The 17,482-nt window shown below is 43.5% G+C and overlaps 1 protein-coding gene across 2 annotated transcripts in view; it reads right to left on the bottom strand.

The window, feature by feature from the left end:
- Positions 1–17,482, bottom strand: part of ST6GAL1 (ST6 beta-galactoside alpha-2,6-sialyltransferase 1) — a 113,947-nt gene that overhangs the window by 8,575 nt on the left and 87,890 nt on the right. Inside the window, exons 5-6 of one of the 2 annotated variants that reach the window (XM_057500985.1) lie at positions 11,759–11,856; positions 10,549–10,863 (exon numbers count right to left, since the gene is read on the bottom strand). In XM_057500985.1, the coding sequence (XP_057356968.1) occupies positions 10,564–10,863; positions 11,759–11,856 (398 nt within the window). In that variant the 3' untranslated portion in view covers positions 10,549–10,563. Of the gene's footprint in view, positions 1–10,548; positions 10,864–11,758; positions 11,857–17,482 lie in introns of those variants that run through there. The other variant, XM_057500983.1, reaches the window with a different exon arrangement.

Raw genomic sequence — 17,482 nt, 5'->3', positions numbered from 1 at the left:
TTCTCTGGTTTGTAGTGTGTCACAGCTGGAAGATCCTTGAAGGACTGGATCCAATTCCCTAATTTTTCAGTTGGGTAAACTGAGGTCCAGAGAGAAGAGAGACTTGTCTGAGGCTTCACTGTGAGTTTGAGGTAGAGCCAGGAAAGAGTCCAGAGGTCAGCTCCTACCAGTGTTTTCTGGTCCTACTGGGCTGCATGCATAAAGGGCAAGACACTGAAATAAACCAGCACGCTCTCAGGATGGGGCCAGCCTTGGTCTCGCCACACCCAACAGGAAATGAGCATTCACTGAGCTACTGAGGCAAGTGAAGGAGTAATCCATGAAACTGAGAGGAGGTGAAGATAAAGGCTAGTTTTATCCAGAGAGGAGGAACAAAGTGGCAGGGACTGGGATCTGGTGGAGGGAAACGGGTGAGGCCAGCAAGTACCCCTCAGCCTTAAACGGACACTGCTCTGAACTTGCCATATTAATTCTGGTGGCCTTTTGTGTGAGATTCAAACATTTCCTCAATTTAAAAAAAAGCCTCAGAACTTCTTGGAGAATTGGAAGAATGCTGTATCAAACCCTCTCTGTAGTCTTATCTTAGGTAGGTCACTGTCCCTCTCCAAGCCTCAGGTGCCTTATTTATAGGATATTGCCCCCACCAGGTAGGGCCCTGCCTGGGTGACCAGCAATGCCTGGAAGACATCTCAGTTTATCATTTTTCCCCAAATGCAGCAGATGGGACTTGGGAGAAAACAGAGATCCTCTCAAATGCTCCTGTACTTACCCCTGTGCAAGTCTGACCTGAGTTCAGGGATCCGGAGCCTCCAGGCAAGGAGAGTGAGGCATTGCCAAAGCAACAGAGCCCCAAGGAACACCTACCAGGAAAAGCCTCCACCAGCAAGAGGGATTCTGCCGCTTCACAAACCTGTTCCAAGTAACCTCTCCAGTCATAAAGTAAGAAATGCCCACTGCAGGAAGTCAGAAAATACCGACATAGCTCTTTCTGCATTGCTCTAGGAGGAAGGACTTGCGCAAAGAGGAATTAATACATTTACTATTTACTGTAAGGATTTAAATAGGAAATCTGCCTCTGATCCAGAACTGTGTGTACATTCAGGATAAAATTAATAAAGATGAAATATTAAAAACCCAACAGATCGGTACAAAATGAACTGAAACATCTTGCTATGCCAGAAAGTATAGAAGTGTCAAGAAAGAAAAAATGATGAGAGCACACATGTCACAGGGAAACAAAAGCCAGCTTGAATGAACTCCCAGTGGCCAAATCTGGGACAATCTGAACCCCGGAGTAATTCAGAACAGTAATGAATTCTAAATCACTGGAAAGACAGAAGTCCATGAGTTCTTACCAATTATAGAGTAAAAAAGGAAAGAAGGAAGGGAAAGTAGGGAAGAAATAAACAGAGGAGGAGAAGAGAGGGCTCTTGCCTACAGAATTCTGAGTGCCAGCTGGACCACGTGAGGAGAGAGAGCTGTAGTTAAAAGACTATCATTCTGCAACCATCACAGTAAAGACTGGTTCAGGGAAAAGTGATCGATGAATATTAAACACAGGAAATTTTGATGAGGAGCAGACTAATGGCATAGTATTAAAGTGTTCTTAGACCACAAGGGAAAACTAGTAATTTTTGCAGTGGAAAACTCAGACACTACCTTATCCAGGTCATCAAAATTAAATCAGCTGAGGGGCAGAAGGACATTGGATGCCTCCTGGTGTGACACTCTTAGGAGGATACAACATCACTTATATGGTTTTCCAGTCAGCATAAACTGAAGTTAATGCTGAGAAGGCATCAAACAATATATATATACTTTTTTTTTAAGGAAGGACTTTATTCTTCAGAAATGTCACTGTCTTCAAAGACAAATAAAGGCCAGGGAAATATTCCAGATCAAAGAAGACTAAAGAGGCATAATAACTAAATGCAATACCTGATCCTGAACTGGATCTTGGACTAAAGAAAAAAACTATGCCATAAAAGACTTTATTAGGTCAATTAACAAACCTGGAATGCAGACACAGATTAGATACAAGTATGGTATCAGTTTAAATGTATGAAGTTGATAGCTACTTTGGTTGCATAAGACAATATTTTTTTTCTTAGGAAACTCACATTAAAGTATTATTATCTTAGTTCAGGCTACTATAACAAAATACCATAGACTGGGTGGCTTAAATGACAGACATTTATTTTCTACAGTTCTGAAGGCTGGGAAGGCCAAGATCAAGGTACCAGCGGCTTCTGCTCCTCAGTGAGGGACCACTTCCTCACTTGCGGATGGCTGCCTTCTCGCCATGGCCTCACATGGTGGAAAGAAAGTGAGTTCTGGTCTCTTCTCCTCTTTTTATAAGAGTATTAATCCCACCATGGAAGCCCCACCCTCAAGATCTCTTCTATACCTAATTATTAACAAAAGCCCCACCTCTGAATACCATCACATTAGGGGGTTAGGGGTTCAACAAATGAATTTGCGGGAAACAAACATTTAGTCCATAACACCCTGCCCTGAATCCCCCCAAATAACATCCTTCTCACATGCAAAATACATTAATTCCACCCAAATACCAACAAAAGTCTTAATTCATTTCAGCATCGACTCTAAAGTCTCATCTAAATTAGATTAGGGTAAGATAGTACATCCTGAAGCAAAACTCTTATCCAGCTGTGACCCTGTGAAACTACAAAAGTTGCCCTGCTTTCAATAGCTACAATGTTATTTAACTACAATAAATACAATGGTGGGACAGGCATAGGAGAGACGTGCCTATTCCAAAATGTAGAGATGGGAAGTAGGAAAGAGGTGACAGGTCCTAAGGAAGTCCAAAACCTAGCACAGCAAATACCATTAGATCTTAAGTCTTGAGAATAATCCTCCTGGGTCCAAGGCCATGCCTCACGGACCTCCTGAGGCAGCAGTCCCACCTCTGTGGCTCTGCCGTCTGGTCTGCTGAAACCGATGCACGACCTCCCCACCTGCCTTTGAAACCAAGGAGGCAGCCCTGATGACTCCTCGATCACCTCTGGGATCATTTTTCCCTTGTCTTGAAGAACAGTGCACTTTTGCAGCCAAACAGCTCTATGATCATCCTCTAGCATCTAAAAAGTTTGACAGTTTTCCTTCATTTCATCCTATTTCCATCTCCTTCAGATCAACCTGGCAGTGTATCTGCTGGGGTGGCTGATCAGGTCGATGGTTCACTCCCAGACTGATCTCCCTATCAAATCTTTGTTGGGCCAACCCCTCAGTGTTCTCTTCAGAACAAGCTTTCTCATTTTTTATAATATAGATAATCTGGGAACTTTCCAAATCTTTAAGTTCTGTTTCCTTTTTGCTAAACCACTTTTCTTTTCTTCAATTTATTTCTCTCTTCTCGCATTTTCCTAGCAACAATTAGGGAAAACTCAGCCACTTCTTCAGTACTTGGAAATCACCTCAGCTCAATATCCAATATTTTTCATGCCCAAGTTCTACCTTCCATAACACTCCAGGACACAGTTCAGCCAAGCTCTTTGCCACTCACAACAAAGATCACCTTTTTCTGTTGTTCAATGACATTAGTTATCTCATTTCCATCTGAGACCACCAGAACGGCCTTTAACATCACTTGCCTATTCTCTAAAAAGATAGAAGCTTTCTCTCCGGCTCTTCTCTTTTCATGCTGAGCACTCGCTCACCAGATTTCCCTTTCATGGCTATATTTCTAGCATGGCCTTCAAAACCCCCCCCAGCTTCTACCAATTACCCAGTTCCAAAACCATGTCCACAGTTTTAGGTATTCATTACAGTAGCACTCCCCTTCTTAGTACCAAAAATACCTTGGTCAGCTCAGTCTGCTATAACAAAATACCACAAACTGGGTGGCTTATACAACAGACATTTCTCTCTCACAGTTCTGGAGGCTGGGAAGTTCAAGATCAAGGTACAACCAGATTTGGTTCTTGGTGAGCACCCTTATCCTGGCTTGCAGACAGCTATATTCTCCTTGTGTCTTCAAACAGCACAGAGAGAGAGAGAGAGAGAGAGAGAGAGAGCTCATGTCTTTCTTCCTCTTCTTATAAGGATCCTAATCACTTCCTCAAGTGGCCCTACCCTCAAGACATCACCTAAATAGATGTGTCTCTCAAAGCCCCCACTTCCAAATACCATCACATTGGAGTAGGACATCAACGTATGAATTTGGGGGGTGAGGATATAAGCTTTCAGTCTATAATAAGTATTTAGGGATCAATGTCTATAATATATATAACTTACTCTCACATTAAACAATGTTATAAAAGATGGTCAGAACAATTAATATTAATACAGCAATGTGGTAACATGGTGGAATAAGTGAATCTGGATAAAGGGCATAGAGGCATTCTTTGTATTAGCCATATTATCACAGCCTTTCTGGAAGTTCTAAGTATTTCCAAGTAAAAAATTGCAAAAAAAAATTGGAGGAAGTTTGGAGGCAATCCACTCAGTCAGCAGAAGTTTCTCTACTATACTGCATTCAACAAATATTTATTGCATACCTACTGTGTAATGGGCACTAGTCCTGGCATCTGGGGATATCAGTGAACAAAACAGACAAAATGCCTCCTCTCAAAGACCTTACTTTTAGAAGGAGTACTGGGCAATAAGTGAGATGGATAAATAAGACATGATGGGAGAGAGAAAACATGGACTTGAAAGGTGTCGCCAGAGAGCCAGGGAAGAGCCCTGAATAGCTGTTAGGAAGGCCTCATCCTACATAGGCCTGCCATTTCCCTCTGTGAGTTGTGCAGATCACCTTCTCTTCTAAGGCTTCAGTTATCACCTTTGTAAAATGAAATCATCAGACAAGACCTTGGGCTCCACAGGGGCAGGGAGCATGTTTGTTTCTGATTTACTGCTGTTGGCTGCAGAATTCCAGCTCCCTTTACATTCTGTGACACAGAGAAGGTGATCAGTAAGTACTTCTGGAATGAATGGATGGCTACTTGATCTCCAGTCCTTTTCAACTCTGTGATTTCCAGTAGCACCTGAATCACTTCAAAGAACATCCTATCACATCAGATTCTACAAATATTAAAAGAATAATGTGGGAATATCATTAATAATTTTATGCTAGTAAGTTAAATAACCTAGAAGGAATTAACAAATTCCTAAATATACAAACTACCAAAACTCAGTCACAGAAGAAACAGGTAGCACAAATAGCCCCACATCTAACAAAGAAATTGAATTTGTTGCTAAGAGGTAAATTATAGGCCCAAATAGCTTTACTGGTGAACTCTACCAAATATTCAAGAAAAAAATCATGCCAATTCTACACAAACTCTTCCAGGAAATTGTAGAGGAACAATTCCCAATTCACTCTACAATGGCAGCATTACTCTGCTATAAAAAATATAAAGACATAACAAGAAAGTTAAGCCCATTAGAAAAAGTACATACCCTGCTTTTACACTGCACCTTTAGCACCTGTGTGTGTATGTGGTGAGGGTCTTCTGTCCAACTCAACAGAAGCCGCTGGTGAAAGGAGAAGATGGCATTTTCCTGCACTTTCCCCTTACCAGGCAGGGTCTTATGGGAGCTTATTTGTTTGACTGAATGGAATCTGGACAGCTGTCTGTACACCAGCTGGATGGGCCACACAAAGAAAAGAAGGCCAAAAGCAGCTTGGATATGTTAAAAACCACTAATGACCCAGAGCTTTGGAATTAGAAGCTGAGTCCAATATCAAGTCATAGCTCCCTCTCTGGTTCTGAAAAATATCAGTGACGTAGATTGTCTGCTGGACAAAATCAAGGAGCTCTGGTACTTATGATCAGACATCCATCCTGTCTAAATTTCAGTTCCCAAATCATGATGCTAAAATACCATATTAAGGAGGTTCCATCAAATGACCTAGCAAAATACCCCTAGCAGTTTTTAAATCTACTGTTGATGGAAAATCCCCACACCTATCCAGACATCTGTCTGTCTGGGTCTTAAAGAAGTTCATATAATTTAAAGTGCTGCTGGCAAACAAAGCTGGGTCCCAATCTCACCTCTGGTGCTTACATTCTGTGCCCCGCTGAGCACCTCAAACTGAGCCTTAGTGTCCTCATCTAAAGTGGTGCTTGGTGATCACATCTCACAGGGTTGTCATAAAGATCAAATGACATAAGACAAGTATGGCCCTTAGAGAGTAGAAGTATTTGGTAAGTGGCACCAGCTATTATCTCAGGAGTAGCCCCATTAAGGGACCCCAGAATGTCCTGGTTGAAGTCCAGTCAGCACACACACTATCGCTATGCACAGGCATACATCTTTTCTCCTAACCCGTACGAGAGCTTCTGAGGAAGCCACTCTGCCTTCTCGTCCAGTTGTCGCCTCTCTCAGGCCCACTGAGCACAGCAGGGGTCCAGCTGACTCTCACAAAACCATCTTACACTTAGAGTCAGAATTGGATTTATTTAAATATCACGTTTATCTATATTTGGTTTTCCTGTTGAGTCTCGTAACACCACCTGGCACATCCAGGCCTGAATAGATCTGCTGAAACTTCACGGTGTGACACCATTCTCTATAAAAAGCCAGCTTCTCAATAAGAAAACTGCCTTCTGTTTTCCATGGCTTTGTCACGGCCCAGATGCACAGAAGGTGGTCCTGTGCCATGGAAAGGGGTGGGGTGCTGAACGAATGTGGGCCCAGCTACCCTCAAGAGACAGCTGCTATTGGGAGGAGCTCTCCATTTGGGAAGAGAATGAGCTGTTCAAAGGTAGAATTTCCCAAGCAACAGCTATTCCCCAGGGACTTCTGGGTGCCAGATGCTCTCTGTGTGCAGTGGTGGGGACTCAGATTGCTCATTCACAGAAAGGCACAAAATCGTTGCGATAACCAACTAGGACAAAGGTATCTCTTCCTTGTGGAAGAGAGGAAGGAGGGTCAGGGTGCCTGAGGAGGACCAGGGAAGTGGACGCTGAGAGTGAGAGTGGACGGTGTACCCTGGGATGTGGGCCACCCTCCTCTCAGCGCTGGCAGAGGGAGAACTGCAATTTGGAGGTGAAGGGGAAAAGGTACTCAGTGGAACACCATACGTTGCCTACAGCACACCCTTTGTCTATCATTTCTAATTTTGGGAGAGCTGTTTTACAACTCTTTGCAAATTGTAGCTAACTATAGACATACTTGCTCAATCTTGCCCAACAGAGTTTCAACTGACTTTCCTCCCCCTCTTGCCCACCTCATGGAAAAAAGAGTTTCATTCCTTTATTTAAAAGTTGTGCTGCTTTTGACTTTTCCGCTGAACCAGTTATAACATCTGCCTGGTTCCATCACATGAATATAATAGACTGTATCTGTAGGGATAGTATAAGCATACTTTTTCTCCAAATTATCCTTTAACAGAAGTTTTACCTCCTTTCTGTTGGGTACCTCCCAAGTGGCCCTAAGCAGCCCAAGCCAGTTGACTATCCTTGTGGAAGATAAGAAGCCAATTTGCCTGGGATTGGGGAAGGCACAGCGAGTCCCCAACAGACAGAGACAGGCCTTCAAGCTTCAGGAGTGACCACTGCCACCATTTACAGAGCACGTGCTGCATGCCAGCCTCTGAGTGAAATGCCCCCTGCTTAATAATCTCATTTAATTCTACTTCTACAAAGACCCTACATGGTAACTTTTCATATTCCCCTTTACAATTAAGATAACGGAGGCTCAGAAAGATAAAGCAACCTCCCTGAGTCACTCATGTAGGAAGGAAATGCTGAGGGAGGACTTGGACCAAAGCCTGTTGCTTAATTCCCAGGCAAACTTACCATGACTTTAAAGTTGCAAATCTGTAGGACTGAGATTGAGTTCTTCACTGAACACCTGGAAGAGATGCCCAAGAAAGGGGTAGCCTCCCAAATTCAAAAGAATTCTCAGGGCCCCTCCATGCTCCCTCTCTATTGCTGATCCAGCAGAGGCAGACTTCTCTGAATTCCTGCTCTCCAACATCCAAGAAGGCAGATCCGGTAAGACCCCCTCCGTTCCCCTGGGCTAACCCCTCCTCCTCTCTCCTCAATGATAATTTCAATCCGCCTCTACTAGTACCTCTCCTCCCCTCCTTTTCTCTGCATCCTACTTTCCAGAGAAAACAGAGCTATTTCATCCTTCCACCACCAACTGCCTCCAGCGACGTCCCTTCTAACCTTCCTCCCTCCTGCTCCTACTACTGGAGCCCATCCCGGCCCAGCCTTGGATCTGCGTGCCTACTCCCCATCACCTACTTGTACTTCCTCCTCTCTTTAGTATATTCACTTTCTCCCTCTATCAACTGGCTCCTCCTCATTAACTTAAAAAAAATTTTTTTATTGTGATAAAATTATACATTGCATAAAATATACCAACCATTTTAACCATTTTTAAGAGTACAGCTCTTAAAGTACATTCCCACTGTCATACAACCATCACCACTATCCATCTCCAGAACTTCATCATCTTCCCAAACTGAGACTCTATATGCATTCAACAATTCCTCCCCCCTCACTGGCAACCACCATTCTGACTCTGAATTATCCCAGGTCCCTCATATAAGCAGAATCATACAGTACCCAATTTGCCCTACCCATTGACTTTGGAGCATACTCAATTCTCTCCAATCTAGAAAAGGAAAAGAACAAAACGGCCCATGGAACCCTCAACTCTCCACAGCAATTGCCCTATTTCCCTTCTACCCTTCAGAGCCAGACTTCTGGAAGAACTATCTACACTTGCCTCCCCGCCTCTCTCCGCTGATATACTCCATTATGGCTTCTGGCTTCCTCACTCTCCCAACCAGCCATTGCTAAGGTCACCAAGGCCTCTGTTTTGCTAAAGAGAGAATAATGTTTTTCAGTCTTCATCTAACTCAGCCTCAGCAGCATCGGACAGTGCTGACCATTCCCTCTTCTCTCTGATTTTGTTACACAAGCCCCCCTATAGGAATTCTCCCCTCTACACTCTCTCTCTAGTGCTATCATCTGATTCCATTATTTCATTCCCACACAGATATACACAATTGACAAATTCTCATCTCCAGCCCAGAACCTCCACTGGACTCGAGGCCCATTTGTACAGCTGCCTATGTGTCATGTCTTCACAGATACCTACAAGGCGGCTCAGATCAACCATACCCAGAACCAGACTTTGATCTCTCCCCTCCACGGACCCTTGTCTTCATACACCCCAAAACACCGTCAAGGACTTCCACTCCCAGGGCCTTCTAGCCAGCCCATGCCACAGCCCCGCTGCACCTGCGCCCTCTCCCTGCACCTCTCACACCCAGCCCAGCACTAAAGCCTGCTAACTGCACATACCAAAGGGCTCTCAAACCCATTCTTTATCATCTTCACTTCTACTCTGGCACAGCTACCAGCACTTCCAGTCCAGCACACTGCAAGAGCCTCCTAACTGTCTCTCCATCCACTGTGGTGCCTCTGATCAGAGGGAAGCCAGGAAGTTTACAAACTACAAGTGTGGCCGGCGGGTCACAGAGAAGGAAGCTCCGAAATGCATCAGCACAGTGTGACTGGGCCCTTTGCTTCCCTGCTGCCTTCCGCACATGGCCTGACCTATCCCTGAAAGGCTCTCAGCACACCTTCCTCATGGCCTCCTCCTTCTTACACAGCTGAGTATCACTCCTCACTTTCCCTGACTTCCCTGGCCTGGGAAAGTTCCCCTCCCAGGTGCTCTGGTAGCACCTTGCCTCTCTCTTTCCTGCTTCTCTGTTGCAACTTTATACTTCCCTGTGTGGCTACTGATTTTAGGTAGCACCAGACCAGGGCCAAGTCTGCTGTGCTTCCCACTGTGCCCTCCATGCCCATCTCAGTGTCTGCACACCTAAATATAAGAGTAGCTAACATTTACTAATGGACGGGCCAGGTACTGAGTACTCCACACGGATCTGCTCACTTATTCCTCAGGACAACCCTGTGAGGAAGGTACTAATAGTCTCCCCTCTCTACAGACGAGCAAATTGAAGCATAAGTAATTTAGGTGTGATCATTTAGCTATTAAGAGGCATAGCTGGGTTTCAACCCTAGGCAGGCTAACTGCAGAGTCTAGGTACTGACTGCTATACCCTGCTCAGTACTCTTATATTTGCAGAGGGCAAACAAACATTTCTCCTTGATATTTTGACACCTTCTTACCCAAAGGCAGCAGATGGGCATTAGCATTCCCTGAGGTGCCTTCCTGCTCCAGGATTTCTGTGACTGGCACATAAGAAGGGAGAGAGAATGAAAGGAAAGCTCATCCCAACTCCTCTGCCTGATTTTCTAGACTCGCCAGAGTCTGAGCAGCCTCACCTCCCTCTACAGGGCAACTCAAATCCACACCACACCCCATGCCAGCCAGGCCTGTGTGAATACCTCCCTCATTTCCTATGCTTCTCTGTCCTGCCAACCCCAGCTCTGGAATGCCTCCCACCCAGTATTATTTTTCCAAATCCTCTTTGAAATCCCATCTTTCAAAGTCTATCTCTAGTGCCACTTGTAACAGAGAGTCTCTTGCTGACCAATCTATTTCTTTTAATTTGCCCTCTTTTACATATACATATAAGCTATAATATATATATATATATATAAATCATGTTATAAACCCAAAATATAAGGTTGAACAATCAACTGGTATTGGAAGCACACAGGGGCTGCTGGAGGATTTTACAGTGACAGAAGGTGACACCCTCCTCCTCAACATCATAACAGTCCTAGAGGAAGAACAGAAAACAAGAGATGGTGGCCACTTGCAAAGAAGTTTAGTTTTGCAACCCCTGTCCCAACCCAAAAAGCTTCTTGTGACTATGGGCTTCCAACGGAAGGAAGGCCATGCAGGAAGCAGCTTGTACCCAGCTGGTGAGTTCCTGAACGTCAGGCCGTGAAGAGATCCCTGTCAGAGAGAAACACAGAAGTGGAGCCCTAGCAGAGGAGAGGGGAACTGCAGACTGTGTGGAAAGGGCACATCCAGTCATTTCCGGGACTCACCCCACGCCCATAAGTCCTCAGAAAGTGTACAGAGTTTAAACACAGATAGAAAAACACATAATAACAACACATAATAACATTAAAAAAAAAAGTTTTTTAAAAAAGGCTTACTTTTGAACTCAGAAATGACAAACATTGGAGGTCTTGGGTGAGATGAATGGGTTTGCAGTCCTATCATGCTATTTTTGATCTATGTGTACAGTTTCTCCCACTAACTTAATCTATTAACAGAATTTGGTGACAAAGTTTTTCTCAAGTTCCCATTAGTACTGAGAAATCAGATGCTACCTGGAATTAGTTCAGGAAACTAATTATCTAGGGGAATTCATGAGGTATTACCTGAATTCTGATACTGTATCACACAGAACCACACGGTGATGATGTCTCATAATACTTGTATAATATTTTACAGCTTACAAATCATGCCCACGTTCATTGCTTCATTTACTTTTCACCACATTCCTCACTCTCCCTAGATGTTCTCTGCTCTGTTGTCCCTTATGCAACAATCTGGACCTGACCCGGTGGCTGAAGGACAGCAGAACTCCATTCTCTCTCTGAGCACTGGACACCTCCATTAACACAGACTACTGGCGCAGAGGTTTTTTTCATGAACACATCACCAGGCTGGTTCATGGAAAAAATGTCTTCCTTCTCAAAAGAGGAATCTGGGACTCAGGAAGGTCAAAGGACTTAATTAAGCTGGCAGCTTTGATGTGCTCCAAGCAGATACATTCTATTTTATTTAGCCCATTCTGTGGTCCTTCCCTTACTCTATCTATGTACAAAAGGAATTTTACCTGAGAGTTCATCAGACGAACGGTGGTTTTTGTGCCCACATCTTGCTGGAAGTTGGCTGTGGGCGCCCCATTAAACCTCAGGACTGCGTCATGATCATCTATAAACCACAGGGGAACAGAAAAGAGGTGATAAGCAACAGCATTCTGCAAAAAGAGAGAAGGTCTGGAGTTTCCATCAAAACCTTCACTTAGTCAGCTTTCCATCCACAATATGCAGGAAAAGAGGGCAGGAGGAAGGGGATGGGCAAGAAAATAATACTTCCCAATCTTTATCCCATTACAGTACACAGGGGAAAATTATCATATTTGTAAAGTGCATCAGGAAAGTTGATGGACAGAGATGACCACCTGTGTGTCCTGCAAGAGCTAACAAGGCCCGTATTGTGGCATTCTTGCAATCCGTTCAGTGACATCAGCCTTGGCACAGTAGAAAAGTGAACAGGGCCGATGTGCAACTCACACTGGAATCACTATTCCAGTTAACAAAGGGCCAAAACGAGTATTCTCTTGGTATTACCAGCAGGTCACACTTCTGCCTGTCAGAAAAATGAGACACCACCATAAGCTCGGTGTAACCCCCAAAGCACCCCACAGCACTCTGACAAGCTTGCAGTGCTCAGCAAATGGGAGGGATTCACCGTGGATCCCAGACAACATGCTAAGGGTTCCATTTAGAAACCTGAGGCCCAAGAAGGATCACAAACCTGGGTGGTGGGAGAGATGGCACAGGGGGTCACAGAGCTAAACTAAACCTCATATTTTCTATTTAAAATAAAGAACTCTTCATCAGAAACAATGTCCTAAATCCAGGGAAGATCAAATAGACCATCTTTTTAAAAATCTACTCACTCCCTGGCTATAGTTCCTTGTCCTTGTTGCTGTTTAAGCAGAGCTTGGAAGATGGAGAAGTTTCCCCACAGGCACAATGGTCAATTTTACAGAGGAGGAAACTGATAACTTTTAAGAACCATTGCAACCCTGAGCCTCTATGATCCTATGAGAGCTCATCCCAACCCTACTTGATCAAGCAAGTATAGGATTCACTATTGAAATCTGTACAAGATTTGGATGTCAGGCCAATCCTCTAATCTTCTATTTCCTTCTACATGGGTTTATTTTGGGTGGTTCTTCATCCAAAAAGGTGGCATCAGGAGGAAGGGGGAGACATTTGGCTCAATATAAGATGATCTGAAAAGAGAATACCCACAGAATTAAGGGATGAAAGTCTCCCTCTTTATTGCAATTCTAACACATGTACTAAATCTAAGGAGCCTAGACATCTCACTCACAAAAATAACCCTATCCTTAATCCTAGGAGAAAATTTCATCAGAATGGTTTGAAAGTTACATGAGATGTGCATAGTCCAAACTTTATCAGCTTACAGAGGAAGCACACTGAACTGCAAATAGACAAGAGGGTACCTCTTACCCAACTCAAACTGCAGCATGTTTTATCAGAACCAGTCACTGATTTCAAGAGTGACCAGTAGAATCACACTAGAAATGCATATCCATCAAAAAGCACTTAGTCAACTTTCCCAGCTCACAGGTGAAAAAATTATTCAACTGAGGGTCCCAGTAGAAAAGAATGACAAACAAATGAAGTAATTGAAAGTTAAATTAAAGGACTATTTACAAAGTTGTAGGTAGAGTTTAAGGAAATCAATAGGGAAGGGGTAATACCCCAGGTTGGCTTCCATTACTACCCATACACCTGAGAGGCAAGAGGGGCAGAGACCCTGAGCTGTAACAGGCCATCTGTCAGGTGCATGGCCTTTAGGAAAATACAGCTACTGCCAACATCCAGCCAACAAGACAGGAATCAATACCCTAACCTCTCTTTCCTCTTTCCCCGACTTCTAGGCCTGATGGGAAGAGGGAGAGAGCAGGACTCAGAGACAGAGAGGGCTGCTTGAAAGGGCTGGAACTTTCACTTAAGGGAAAGAAGCTGCCTGTGGTTGATTACTCAGCAGGGAGAGACCCGAGGGGACAGATACCCCGACCTCACTCTCCTTCATCTGTTTGGTTAAGTGCTTCTGTTGTCCAGGCCCAAATAAAAGCCAGAGAGCATGGAAGCCCAGCTGACACAGTTCCAGACTCAATTTCCCAGGGCAGAGTCACACTGAAAAGGGCAGAGAATGGATCTGGAGGGGCAAAGGGAGAACACCCAGTACAGCAGGGTTAGGATAGATTCTTGGTGTTGAATATTAAGACAGGAGAATTTTTTTTGTTCATTCAAAAAATACTGATTAAGCACCTCCTGTCTGCTGGGCACACTTCTAGGTGCTGGAAACAATGACTGTGTGTAAGAAAGGCAAGGTCCTTGCCCTCAGAGTTCTTAGAATCCATAGCAAGGAAAGACACAGTAAGTAAGCACAACAAGCTATACTCAAGCTAATTACAGATTATGACTGATACTATGACACAAATAAGCTGAGCTGTGTGACACAGACCCTGAGGAAAACCCCTTCAGAGAGAGTGATGATTCAGGTATGCCTCTGGGCTAAGACCCAAAGATGGCCAGGCATGGGCAGGCTCCAGGGCAGAACATCCCAGCAGGGGGACACAACAGTGTCACAGCCCCGGGGGGTGGACCCTGAAGGCTGGAGAAAGTGAGTGAGGAGAGGAAAATAAAAGATGCAGTTAAAGAGATTGGCAGGAACCAGAGCACACAGGCTATGGAGGCCAAGTATGAACTTTGGATTTGATTCTAAGAAAAAAAATCAGTCCAAGAAGAAAACTTTAAAAGAGGCCACTAATTGGGCTCATAAAGAAAGGGAATAGGATCCTTGTTTGCCAAACTATCCTCTCCTATTGAAGGCTAAAGAACTTTTGAACTCAAATAGGCCTCAAGGAAATCAACAGGAAAAATCTAAGCTATCAGAACCCCACCAAACAAGCTTTACAAGTGGGAAGGTTGCAGAAAACAGGGGCCACCACTTCTCTTTAACTTCGAATTAGCAGAAAATGATGCAAGTTGGAAAAGGAAGAAAAATGCACAATTATGTACACATGATGTGCCTGCATGACTAGAAAATCCAACAGAATCAGCTCCTTGGTAAATTCATAAATACATCACCATCCACTGACTCCAGTGTTGTGACTCTACTAAATAGCTGGAAGTTATAATGAAATGCATTTTATGACAGTTTGGCCCAAGGATTTCCTGTATTTTCAAATGAACTTAATGAATCATATCACCATTTATGGAAGACTATATTCTGATTCTAGTTAGGGAAACTCGATATATAGAACAGGGTTGGCAAACAATGGTCTGCAGGTCAAATCCAGTCCAGCCCTGTTTTTGTGAATAAAGTTTCATTGGACCATAGCCAGGACCATTCATCTATTATTGTCTATGGTTGTTTTTGCACTACAACAGCAGAATTAAGTAGCTATAAGAGACACTGTACAGCCTTGAACCAAAAATAGTCACTATCTAGCCCTTTACAGGAAGTTTGCTGACTCCTTATACAAATAATCATGCTCTCTGAGCTGCTTAACCCACATGTGTCTTCTCAGTTCCAAGAACTCCATCTTCCTAAAAATCCACTCCATGCCCTTTGCCTTCCATCACTTGGTGCACTCCTGGTTCTTGCCAGCCCGTCTCACTGGCCCTTCTGATTTTTTTTTTTGCCTGTCCCTGTTCTTTCCCTGTCCTTCAAATGTAAACTTCCTTCTAGGTTTTCTCATTAGTCCTCTTTCCTGGACTACAACTATCACCTCGACACAAATGACTCTTCAGTCTGATCTCCCACCATTACCCTTCTCCAGGAGCAAATACCCAACTGCATGGACATACACCCAGCAAATCTGCAAACACTTCAGACTGCATATCCAAGACAGAACCTGTCCTTCTGCAGAAGCATACTCCTTTGTGATATGCCACAGCCTGCTCCCAGGCTACAAACTCTGCCCCCTGCCTCTCACTCAAGGTCACTTCTGGGGAGACACCAAGTTCTGCCTCTCTAAAGTAAGACCTTTTCCTTCCACACCACTACCAGGCCCAGCACTTCTCACATGCATGGTGCACTAGTCCCTAATAATAGGGACATTACACAGCAGTTCCCAAAGAAAAGAGGACTTAGGAAAATGAGAACTCTCTCTAAAATGTACACGATCCTATCACTTGCTTGCTCAGAAACCTTCTATGGTTCTCTGTGGTTCAGAGAATGAAACCCAGAGTCTTTACTGGGACCATCAGCATTCTCTAAGAGCTGACCCCTGGCTACCTTTCTGGCCTCTTTGCTCAGCCCTCTTTATCCATGAGGCCCCACATCCCAGACAAACAGGGTTATTTGTGATGCCCAAACACACTGCACTTTTTCCCAAAGAAGTGTTTGCTTCATGCTTTTCCCTTAACTGAGAATGCTCTTCTTTCCTCTAGGAGAACAAGTAAGCAAAAATACCAAGGTTTTTTTAAATTAATCTGACAAGGGATTCATCATACCAAATTTTATTATAAAGCTACAGCAAAAGCAGAGGGGCTAAATATGGGAGCTTTTGAGTCAAACAGATTGGTTTCAAGTCCCAGGCTGCTATTACCCAGTTTTGTAAATTCTTGGAGCCTTAACACTTAGCTCATCAACAAAATGGGAATAATAATCGTACCCACCTCATAGGATTACTAAAAGGATTAAAAGAACAATCATGTGAGAGATACAGCAGGTGCACAATGAACATCACTCCAACTGGTTAAAATTTAAAATATATACTATTGTTTAAAGTGAAAATTCAAGGCAATTTACACATTACATATATATGTATCAAAAATCACTGAAAACGACTGAGTCACTGGGACTGGATTGGCTAGAGATACAATATGTTACTACAAATCCCCCTGGTAAACAACTCTGCTACAGACAAAAAAATGTATCTTAGCATGGTCTTCTAGCCCCACTGTTGAGGATATTCCCCCTTTGAAGGGCAGAAGTAGTCACTTAAATTATGTGCACAAAAACTTTCTTAACAGTACTGTTTGTCAGAGCAAACAATTTGAAACCATCTGATATGTTCAATAGTTGGGAACAGACTAGACAAATTCCAGGTGTTGTGGGAAGGCTGTGGGCTTGGCATGCTGCCTGTACCCAGAGGCCTTAACAAAGGGCCTTTCCCTTCCCTTTCCTCTTGGGGTTCTAAGTTCCTGTTTTGTATTGCTGATGAGTCGATGAGAATAAAAGAATAAGTGATTGAATTCCTTATAATGTTAGACTAAATTCCCAGAGGAAATACCCTATAAAAGGCAGAACCTTTGAAGTCTAACATGCAATTTTTGTTGCAGCTCATGATCAAAGTCCTCCCATGGAAATACATATTTCAAACTATAACTGCAGTCTATAGAAAAAGATTATTTTAGTTAATGTTTATTTAAATCACATCCAAACTTTTATGGAGTACATAAAAATAAAGATTATAGTTCCAATTCATCGAAGTATCAGTTTCTGCCTTAAACTTCAATACCACCCCAGCCAGGCAGACAAAGAAACCCGTGAGAAGAGGAGCGGCGGACACCTGGGATATTCTACACATTATGGCTACAGAGCAAAAATGGGAAAGAAAGAAAGAAATTTAGCTCCCTGCTAGATGAATAAAAATCAATCACATTTAGTTTTGAGAAAACAAAGATCCAAAAGAAACCAAAAAAGCAAAAGCAAAAAAGTTGGGGTGGGGCTGGTTACCTTGGCAGCTTTTATTAGAAAGTGCTGCCTACTTAGTAGGTACCAC

Source organism: Manis pentadactyla, chromosome 1 (genome assembly GCF_030020395.1).
Source record: "Manis pentadactyla isolate mManPen7 chromosome 1, mManPen7.hap1, whole genome shotgun sequence".
Lineage (NCBI taxonomy): Eukaryota > Metazoa > Chordata > Mammalia > Pholidota > Manidae > Manis > Manis pentadactyla.
The sequence above is the reverse complement of the archived record's forward strand: the minus strand, read 5'-3'. Positions and strand labels throughout refer to the sequence as shown.